This window comes from Triticum dicoccoides, chromosome 4A (genome assembly GCF_002162155.2).
Source record: "Triticum dicoccoides isolate Atlit2015 ecotype Zavitan chromosome 4A, WEW_v2.0, whole genome shotgun sequence".
NCBI lineage: Eukaryota > Viridiplantae > Streptophyta > Magnoliopsida > Poales > Poaceae > Triticum > Triticum dicoccoides.
The window spans coordinates 116,522,579-116,532,932 of record NC_041386.1 but is presented as its reverse complement, the minus strand read 5'-3'; the positions used below and the strand labels follow the sequence as shown (position 1 = coordinate 116,532,932).

Here is a 10,354-nt window from a genome sequence, read left to right as displayed (position 1 = left end):
GAAGATTTAGGGATTTTATTCTCTAAAAACATGGCAAATTTATGGATTTGCCAAGGTACAAAAGATAAATTTGCCACGTGATCAATAATTGCCATGGTATCTGCAATAAAAATGCCATGGTATACAATTTGCATTGGTATCTATAGTACAAATGCCATGGTGAATATATTTTTTGCCATGGCCTAATTAAAACATAATACCTGCATTTGAACAAGGCAAAAACAGACCATTCTAGAAAACTTGCAAATGATGCAATCACACATGCTAACCTCCAATTAATTATGATCTAATCGAGACTAAATTACCAACAAAGCTATTATCCAGTAAATTTGCAGTGAAGTTGGCAATGGGGAAGGCTAGTTTTGACATCACACAAAACAAAAAACTAATGTTGCAGAGAACAACAGGCCAGAAAACTTACCGTGTTATGTTGCAAAACAACCTGGTAACATTGAGCAACGGAAAGCAAAACCCCCGAAACCCGTAGCAAGCTCTTACTTACAAGCAAGGGAGACTGTGCTCGTCGAAGAGGGTCGCAGATGGAGGTGTGAGTATGCAAGGGACGGTGGAGGAGTCAATGTTGCTGGTGCTGCTATTGGGGCTCGTGCAAGGCTAGGGCTGGGGCTTCGACTTGTGCGGGTGATGGTGAGAGTGGCGGAGGAGAGCTTGGTGAGGGGCAGCCGCTTCCGCCACGGTCGTGGGCGCCGCTACAGCAGCTCATCGCCTCCTCGGGTTCTGGTGACGACAACCATCACCCACTCCACCCACGTTTGTCTCGCTCTCTCTCGCCGAAGCACCAGACGACCCTCGCAACCCCTCCCACGGATGGGCGCACAGCTGAGGCATCGCCCGATGCGTTGGCCCGTGATGGGGCGGTCAATGATCACTCTAGCCCGCAGAGGCGCAACGTTAGCCCCAGCCTGTTCCCCCGTGCCTCCTCCCGCGACAGGGGCGAGGGGAGGAGGCTTCGCCACACGCGAGTAGGACGCGCAGTGCCACCCTTCATTGCTTCGCCGACGTGGGCATCTGAACAGACCAACCAAAGCCTCCCTTCTAGTTCTCTGGTGAGGTCCTCTCATTGCCACATCCCCTGCATTCGCGACGCCACAGGAACCTCGGTGGGTGAGGGGCGGTGGGTAAGAAAGTCGTTCGCATTGTGCGCATAGGGGGCGAACAATTCAAGGAACGTGATGTGGCTTCAGGATCTGTGCTTGCCATCTGACGGCTAGCGACGCATTTGCGCGAGAAGGTCACAAAACTGACGTTCGCGCTTTAACATTTCCAGAAGAAAAAAAACACCATTCGTTTTGGGAAGCGTTCGCCTGGTCCGGCTGGAGCGCAGCCCGGGTCAAAAGTCGACCGCAACCAGAGGCATGCGCAGCACGGCGGCAAGCTTTCTCCTCCAAATTCGATTCGAGTCAACCGCGAGGGCGAGGGCACGGGCGGGCGCATTCGTCGGCCGCTGGGGGAAAACACCGCGGCGCACCGGACCGCACGCATCGGCGGGTTTCCTCTCCGCCGCACGCCCGCACCCCCGATCGGCCCGAGGAGGAGGCGGAGGGAAGGCGACCGGGACCCATGTCGTGGCTCCGTAATGCGGTGCACCGCGCCGTCGAGGCGGGCGGCGGCGGCATCTCCCTCACCACCCGCACCGTCCGGACCGGTCTCGGCTACGCCGGGCAGGCCGTCGTCGGCGGCGCCAGGCTCATCAACGGCATCGTACGGCCCCGTAACACCAATACCCCGCCTTGCTCGCGAATCAGCCGCTTCTGGTCGTCGTGATTATTTATTGTCGTGTTTGCGGCGCAGGGGAATCGCTACTACAAGAGCTTGAAGCTGACGGCCAAGAGGCTGGAGGAGGACGCGCTCTCCTGCAGAGGGGAGGAGAGGGTGCAGCTGCTGCGTCAGTGGCTCGTCGATCTCAAGGAGACGGAGCGCGCCGCCTCGTCGATGCCTGTCGACGGTCCCAATCAAGCGGCGCCAGTCTTGGTGAGAATCTCTGGTCTGCTTTGAGTTTGCCCCACGTTTTGGACTGCATTGCGTGATCGCGTAGGAAACTGTGCGCGCTGCAGGATCTGTACGTGGATTACGAGAAAGCGGATGAGCCCATGACCTTTTTCCATGTTTTCCTCTACAGTCAAGCGCTCGAGTGCATTGTTCCGTCCATGGTGGGTTCGGTTTTGCGCAGCTCGATTACGCCAATGTGCCAGCTTCTGCCATGTAGTAGCTTACATGGGTTAGTACAGTAATTTCAGGCAATTAACTCATTTCTATCGATCAGATTCATGAAGTTCCAACTGAGGAAGAAGTTTCACTACTCTCGGAAATTTTCGGGCATGTTCTTCAACCGTTGGATGACTAGTTACTTGTTATACATACTACTCAACTCTGTCCTTTTTTTGGGCTTGAAGGATAATCTGGAAGTTTTCACTCACATACTATTGTGGTCTGTGGATGCTCACTGCAGAATGTGTCTTAACGGAGGGGAGGATGTGCACAATACACTTCTGAGCAGCATATGTGACTTGGCAGACTTATTTTCGTGTTACAGTGATGAAGTATTGGTGCGTTCCTGTCTTATTCCTCTCAAATATTAGACCATAGACTCGGGCATTAAACTAGTACAATAGTAGACCTTACAGTCGCAATTTGACATAGTACCTTCATTTCAAAATAGTATAAGGCAAATTTTGTTTCTTAAGACAGGTTTTGACTAAGAATCTCTTTGTTAATTAGTGGTTTGTGTCACATATGGGTTCATATAATAAGTAATTTACGTGGAAAAAAACATATGTGCATTACGAGCTCATGTTTGAATGATATGTACTTCTCTGTTATCTTCTTTTCAGGCAAAACGTGACGAACTGCTTCAGTTTGCTCAATGTGCCATCTCAGGATTAAAAATAAATTCCGAAATTTCAAGGTTAACTAATTTGTTTGGGGAGATTGAGGAAGGGGCTGTTTCGGTCTCAACATTTGCATGGTTATTTACGTGCTCCCAAATCTTAATTTGTTCTTAATTCCAGATTGGATAATGAGATCATGCAGCTGCAACAAGAGATAAATGCAATTGATGCTGTGCGAGTTAACACAACCAGGAACCGTAATAAAGCATCTCCGAGGGTCCCTGAGGTAGGCCTTAATTTTGAGCACTTTCCCGTTGTACTTATGTTGCTAATATTAGCATTATCTTTTAAGAAAGCAATTGATATGGCTACCTTTCAGTTGTGCTGGCTGATTCTTTTTAGTGTGTGTGCTCAACTCATCTGGCCCGTGAAAACAAGAGAAATATAGCCTAATTTTTTCACGTGGTTGATTCGTAAGGTGGACTTTTTTCTGTTAGATTGAGGAGAGCAAATAGCATCGCGATAAAAAATGCTTTTATTTTTTTGATTTTGCCTTACTTGTCACCATTCTAGATGAAATGGAATGTTCAAAGATGAAAAATCTTATATTTGTGCAAACACGAACATTTTTTTATTATGCCCATTGGTAAATTCAGGTGCGCTTGTTCTTTGGTTTCTATACTAAAACCATCTTTGTGAGAGTATGGGCAGCCCGGTGCATGTAGCTCCCCCGTTTGCGCTGGGTCCAACCACTTTGGGTCTATTGTACGCAGTTTTTCCCTACATTTCTGCAAGAGGCTGTTTTCAGGACTTGAACCCGTGACCTCATGGTCACAAGTGGTCACAAGGTAGCAGCTTTACCACTGCGCCAAGGCTCCCCTTCTATCGAAAACAGTTTATGAGAGTATGGCATACGAAAATTGAAATAATTGACAATTGGATGAAATATTAACCATTCCTCAGTAAGAACACAGTTTCTGGTGTAGGCAATGTATGATCACATATTAAGTGCATGTTTACTTAAAGAAGTGCATACAGTCTTTTGTGCATATATTCCGAAATCCTAGGCCCTCAAGTCCTCAGCAGCTCACTGAAGTTATTCGTTCCATACTTTCATCCCATTAAGTACAGGTTGTCTTATACTATTTCCATTCCTCAATTATATACTATAAATTAAGGGCTAGATTCAGTGATTCGTTTCTAAATTCTGATACTCTTCATAGGACTACAAAACTGCAGCTGATGAGGTTCGTCTATGCTCCAGAATGGAAGACCTTGTATTAAAGAAGAAATCAATACACCCTGGCGACTCACTGGAGACTCATTTTCAGAAGGTATGATACTTAATTAATTTGCCTTCCTGTTTTTGTTTTTTCCTTTCTTTTTTTCTTCACTTTCATAAATCTGGAATTCAGATTGAACACAGTAGAATATTTGAGCTTTTTTTATTTGTCAAAAGTCAAAACATCTCTCCTTGTGCTCCTTTTTGAATGGCACATGGTTAGTGTCTCAATATTCATTCCACAAAACATTGCAGGTCGATAAGCTGAAGGTTTTGTCAGAATCCCTTGCAAATTCGTCCGCCAAAGCAGAAAAGCGTATAATGGAAAATAGGTTTTGGTCTTGAGCATTATCTGTGTTTTATATTTATTTATTTTCAGCAACTTAGCACATATTCATTTGGCAGAATGCGAATGCAGTGAAAGTATATTTGACTAATCTGTAAGCCATAATTGCTATTACTTGAAAAGATATGTCAAACACTAGAAGATAAATTCAGAATGCGGGTCCACTGAGAAGTTATTTGGAAAAATCTAGTAACATTGCTGTAGTAATCAAGGTGCATTTTTACCTTCTTCATTTATTACAATATTTTTCTTCATGTTAAAGACACAGTTATGTTACTTCATTTTACTTCTTTGAAATGAGCCTGTCTGCTTTATGGTGAAAATTTGTCGCCCTATGTTTCACAATGCAGGCTGCAGAGGGAAGAATCTCTTAGCTTCAAAATTACGAAAACAAATGAAGTTAGTATAACTGAAAAGGTAACTTCGTTAGTCCTCACTTAAACTATTATGGTACTTTCGTGTACAATGGACTGTTTAAACGAGCCAAGAAGGAATTTATTGTGCATCCTGATGAACAAAGTTCTCGGATTTCCTCCAAAGTACCAAAAGTAATATTTTAACTTCATCATTAATATACATCAAACTGCTCTTGCTAAGGATAAACAAAGAAGGACACCTCACAAGCTCTAATATTTGTCTTCAATAGTCTTGTTCTGGTCATATGGATGGCTTTGTCTGATTTATTTTTTTGTATTGTTGTAAAAGGAATTAGAAGGTGAGATCTCTGGACTCCAGAAGCGAAGGGGTCAACTTGAGGTAGAACTAAGCAAAGTATGACCGCCCTTTCCTTTTCCACTTTAATAAAATAATAGTGGCAATCCAGTTCTTTCGATCCATTTCAGTAATTTGCGGAACAAAAAATTCTGGTAATATCTTTCTTAAGTTTGGAATTCAGTAATTTTTGTTTCATTTTGGAGAGGTAAATGAATATGTAATTCACCTGGCAGAGTCTGTTGGGTCTGGAATTGTCTATTCATGTTGACCTATTGCACCAGAAGCTGCATCAACTCAAAATGGATCACATTAAACTATTCTAGTTATTCTATGATGATACATTAGAGATAAAGTTAATTGTACCTTTATACTGTACAGATCTTTTATATATCACGAGGAGATTTTTAGGGCTTAAAATGAGCTACAATTAGATTGCAGCTTTGAATTATGACTTGCTATCTTAGTAGTATCCCACAAATGTAATTATTTTCTGGCATCTCAGACATAATAATGAGCAACATAATTGGTGGATCTATCTAATGATTGTGCTCCTTATACAATACGTTAAGTATAAATAATACATCTAGGGTCCTATTACTCTTATATAACTAAGTAGGTGATTCCCACTAACATATTTATCTCAACATGCAGCTATGCCACCTCAACAGACAACCATGCATGGGAAAAAGCCCACCATAACATGCAGCTTTGCATGAAAAAATGCTTGATGTTTTAGTTGTATTATGCTACTTATATTCAATAAATATTAATAATTACACAATAATCATATGTATTTTAGCTCTCGTTTACCTTATTTAGAAGTTTAATGTTCAAATTCTAGGCTGAATGAAGGCTCCACAGTTTTTCTTCTTTGCTTATTAGGTTCACTCTTACTGTTCTGTAGAGGCTTAGGCTCTGATTCCATGAGAAGCTTATTTTTAAGAGTGATTCTGAAACTCAGATTACAGGTAAATACGAAACTGAATGTGACTGTCGTGAAGCTTAAAAAAACTAGAGAGGAGAAAGATCAATTTGATGAAGCCAGCAATCAGATAGTGCTACACTTGAAAGCAAAGGTTTGGAAACTTTGTCTTTGTTAGTTTCTAGACTAGAAAATGCTTTAGGGAAGTAAGGCTTTTCACTTGCCCAGTGTTTCTGCTATACGCTTACTTTAGGAAGATGAACTATCAAGATCTGTTGCTTCCTCCAAAGTAGAAGCAAGCACTGTCCGAGCTTGGATCAACTTTTTAGAAGATACATGGAAGTTGCAGTCTTTATATGAAGAAATAAAGGAAAAACAGGCCAAGTATGTCGGCTCTTTCACTGAAAATTCCAATTGATGATTTCTGCATACAAACATTTATTGACATAAGTTTGTTGTTTTGAATATTTGCTGATTGCAGTGATGAACTGGATAGATGTGGAGTCTGCTTTGTGAATTTGATTAAGCATCATGTTTCCGCATGCGTGGTACTCTTGACTTTTACTTTGAAAAGAAGTGATATACAATGGAAAAGGGCCTTTTGCTACTACTTTTTTCCATTTCATATTGTGTCTCAACTGGTTGTTTCTTTTGGTTCTCTATAGGACGAGCTGAATACCTCTGTAGATTGTATAAAGACCTTTGTTGACAACTTGAAAATTTTCAGTGACAGGTATAGTTGTCATTCGTTAATCTAGTTTTGTTGTGCAAGGGTGAAGGGACCTGTTTTGCTTATGCTATTAGTTGCGTGGACAGATCAGTATCAACGGATGATGGAGGTCTGTCAAAGCAATCGAACCCACGTAAATACCTCGAGGAAGAATATTTGGAAACTGAGAAAAAGGTGACTATTCTTTACCATGCTTCCTGAGACAGAAGATTCTAACAGAGGACAACAAGATCTCTAGTAACTTACAGCTGACATCCAGAACAGTGTCTTTACGTTTATAAAAATTTCATTCCCTTGTGCTTTTGTTTCAGGTGGTAACCGCATTCAGTTTAGCTGATAATATCAGAGCATTGACATTCTCAAATCCAGAGCGTAAAACCAGGTAATTGCTGTTCATCAAGAATCAAGATAATGACCTTTCTTCTCGGAATCGAAAAAAGCCCGGCTCTCGAAACATGTCGTCAACTTCACTCCGCGACCACACTAAAAAAAAGCAGTGCCAAACATGTATGCAGGCTAGATGACCCTGAGGTGAAAAATCTGTTTGCCAGCATCGACAGGCTGCGGGTCGAATTCGAGTCGGTTCCACGGCCAGTACTGCAGATCGAGATCAACGAAAAAGAAGAGGGATCGAGACGAACCCGATCGCCCTCCTCCAAGGGCGGCGGCGGCGGCACGCCAACCCATTCAAGAACCGAGTCCCCAATCGCCGCCCAGCTCAGGACGCGGCTACCGTCGGAGTCGGACTCGGAGCCGGGGAAGTTCGACCAAGATTACAGGGAATACGGGGCCGACGACATCGGCGGGTGGGAGTTTGATGATCTTGAAGGCGAGCTGCGGTCTGGCTTCTAGCAAAGGCTCGAATAGTTGGTGTACAATCATTAGCACTGAAGATCGGGGTATGTATGCGATGTGTAGCACATAGTTGTGGTGTACATTATGATCCGCTTCATTCTCTCCTCGAAGACTTGTTGGATGCATCCTGTGAAGGTCGCGTTGCCATCTGCACTGCACTGCACATATGTTGGGAGAGGAGCCGTTTACGATGTTTGATGCGTCCACATCTCCAGTGAAATTGACCATACTTGTAGTACGTACTCGTACGTGGTACATCTCCAGTGAAAAGTCAACCTCCTGCTCTTTTACCCGTCTGCGTCTTCCTCCTCCTTTCAAGGCTTTGTTCTTTTCACCAGCTTTAGTTGACAGCGGAAAGACCAAAGATGCCGAGGATAATGGAAAGAAGAAAAGAAGCTCTCCGCCCTTTGGCTGCCTGCGCAAAGGCGCTGCTTTTGCTTTGTCAACCTCTCTCGACTCACTTTTGTGTTGTTACTGATCCATACGTGCTCTTTTGTTTCAAAGAGTAAATAGTACTCATAGGTAATAATTCGTCTCCTCAGTTTACTGGGGCTTCATCCTGAGTTGAGCTCCTGACACCGTTTGCGGCAAGGGCCAAGGCGCTGGTAGCTTTATTCATGCATACTTTGATCCAGAACCTGCTCAAATCTCTCTACCCTACTACTTCTAGTTACTTTATTCATGCAATAATACACAGGCAGGAGTACATACATACAAGATACAACTAGTTACTGTTTGCTCTGTGTGAAGCGTGAATTGTACTCTACATGATACTGCACAGGAGTACCAGCAAGTGTACTACACCTTCAACAACTAGGAACGAAGGTCATCTGATCTACTAGGAGGGAGGGAGTGAGCACAACTGCACAAGACAATCCCTGGAATCAATCAGCCTCCAAGACAAGGGAAGGGGCCACCACCCCCAACCCCATTCTGTTTTCTTGGATTCCTCCCTGCCCTGCCACTGCCCCTGCCCCTGCCATCGCCTTGCCCATAATTTTTGTTCAAACCCCTGACACTGCCCCCCTTCTCCCCCCTCTATTAACTCACTCCCCCATCTCCCCCCTCCTTGCGACCGTCGGAGCAGGCCAAGCCATTGCTCGACCAGCTTGTTGAATTCACCCCCCAATGTGCCCCAGAGCGCACGGCGGCGCCGCGATGGTGAGAGCGAGAGCGAGCAGTGCTGCTGGCGCGCACTCGTTTACGGAGGAGGAGTACATCGACCTGGATCTCAGCTCCTGCGGGGAGTACGAGTTCCGGGTGTGCCGGGGCAAACCGGCGGCGCCCTGCCCGGACGAGCCGGCCTGGCGGGCCAGGCAGCGCAAGGACAAGGTGGCGCCGAGGCCGGGGGGCAGGCTGCTTGACGCGGACGCCGGCGCCACAGGCGGCTGCGGCAGAAGGGGCACCGCCACGGTCGCGCCATTGCAGCACTCCTCGCATGCTCCACCGCACGCGGGCCGGCGCAGGAAGCCCGGCAAGGCCATGCAGGCGAGGCTGCAGGCGTCGCGGGCCTTCCTCCGGTCCCTGTTCGCCAGGACCTGGTGCTCCGACGAGCGGTGCCGCGGCGCTCGGTCCGGGTCCGGGAGCAGGGCCGCGCATGACAGGGACAAGGGCGTCGGCGTCAGCGGCAAGTCGGCGTTTGGGCAAATCAACAAGAGCTACGTGAGCGGCAGCGCGGCCCCGACGACGCTGAGGAGCAGCATTGAGCGGGAGAAGCTGATGGAGGAGGAGGAGCACGTCCGGCAACGCAAGTCCTTCTCCGGCGTGATCAAGTGGCGACCGACGACGGCGGCGTCGTCGGTGCGGAGGAACTCGTGCGGGAGCGCCCCGGCCCTGAAGAGGAGCAGCAGCTGCCGGTCGGAGTCGGAGGGGCTGATCCAGGGCGCCATCGCCTACTGCAAGCGGTCACAGCAGCAGCGCGTGCTCCTCGCCAGGAAGAGCGTCAGCGACGCCGCCCTCTGCTCCTTCCGTGCCCCCTCCTAGTCCTCCTCCTCTAGCCCAATTCCTTCCCGTCAGACCTGTGTAGTACTGTAGTACGTGTGCATGAAAAATGGCTGATCGTAATATATATGATAATAATGTGAAGTGTCTCTTTCATTCTACGTATCGCATTATCAGCGTCAATTATATGTGTTTCTTCTTCTTCGCGGGTGCGAGCTGTACAAAGTTAAAACAGTTTTGTTAAGTCTGAGTCCGAGACTTTGTTATGTCTCGGTCGATATTACATTCTTTTGATTTTGTATGGAGTTCATACAAAAAGTTATTTTCAGTTTATTTTTTTTATGTGCTATATCATTTGATTGAGACTTGGTTAAGTCTCAATTGACTAAGACCTAGACACACTAAGTTAAAATAATGTGAAGTGTCTCTTTCATTCTACGTGTCGCATTATCGGCGTCAATTATATCTTTTTCTTTTTCTGTTTCTTCGCGGGTGCAAGTTGTACAAAGTCGAAACAGTTATTTTGAGACCGAAGGAGTATTTGTTTCATCAGAATCAGAAACAAAAAACACCAAAAGGAGACAAAGACGGCGGCCAGCCGGTTTGGTGAGCCAAATTATGGCGCGGGCTTCTCCGACCGCACAGAATTGTTTTTCTGGTCAAGTGCCGGTCGCTCATTTAGTGGTGATTAAGGAGGGTGCCATCCACCCCTGAACCC

The 10,354-nt window shown here is 45.9% G+C and overlaps 2 protein-coding genes across 5 annotated transcripts; both read left to right on the top strand.

Moving 5' to 3' along the window:
- Nucleotides 1–1,365: 1,365 nt before the first annotated feature.
- LOC119285320 lies at nt 1,366–7,795 on the top strand. Of its 4 annotated transcripts, XM_037564558.1 has the most exons (18): nt 1,367–1,719; nt 1,810–1,989; nt 2,073–2,168; nt 2,282–2,334; nt 2,468–2,564; nt 2,850–2,923; nt 3,027–3,132; nt 4,070–4,180; nt 4,384–4,460; nt 4,825–4,891; nt 5,180–5,245; nt 6,157–6,264; nt 6,364–6,494; nt 6,592–6,658; nt 6,776–6,843; nt 6,927–7,014; nt 7,152–7,222; nt 7,356–7,795. In XM_037564558.1, exons 1-18 carry the CDS (start codon nt 1,579–1,581, stop codon nt 7,690–7,692), a joined length of 1,938 nt encoding a protein of 645 aa, XP_037420455.1. In that variant the 5' UTR covers nt 1,367–1,578; the 3' UTR covers nt 7,693–7,795. The 4 variants fall into 4 exon arrangements, with proteins under 4 accessions (XP_037420456.1, XP_037420455.1, XP_037420454.1 ...); XM_037564559.1 differs by lacking the exon at nt 2,282–2,334 and having other exon boundaries at nt 1,366–1,719; nt 2,073–2,236; nt 5,180–5,230; XM_037564557.1 differs by lacking the exon at nt 2,282–2,334 and having other exon boundaries at nt 2,073–2,236.
- A 677-nt stretch (nt 7,796–8,472) lies between these two features.
- LOC119288755 (probable membrane-associated kinase regulator 4) lies at nt 8,473–9,838 on the top strand. Its single transcript, XM_037568307.1, has one exon. The coding sequence runs from the start codon at nt 8,824–8,826 to the stop codon at nt 9,676–9,678; it is 855 nt and encodes a 284-aa protein (XP_037424204.1). The 5' UTR covers nt 8,473–8,823; the 3' UTR covers nt 9,679–9,838.
- The last annotated feature ends 516 nt before the right edge of the window (nt 9,839–10,354 follow it).

Excerpts from the sequence above, each read along its gene's own strand:
- LOC119285320 (XM_037564557.1), top strand. The coding sequence starts at position 1,579 with ATGTCGTGGCTCCGTAATGCGGTGCACCGCGCCGTCGAGGCGGGCGGC. Across the intron at positions 3,133-4,069 it reads CATCTCCGAGGGTCCCTGAG|GACTACAAAACTGCAGCTGA; the intron begins GTAGGCCTTAAT and ends TACTCTTCATAG. Across the intron at positions 4,892-5,179 it reads AAGTTAGTATAACTGAAAAG|GAATTAGAAGGTGAGATCTC; the intron begins GTAACTTCGTTA and ends TTGTTGTAAAAG.
- LOC119288755 (XM_037568307.1), top strand. The coding sequence starts at position 8,824 with ATGTGCCCCAGAGCGCACGGCGGCGCCGCGATGGTGAGAGCGAGAGCG.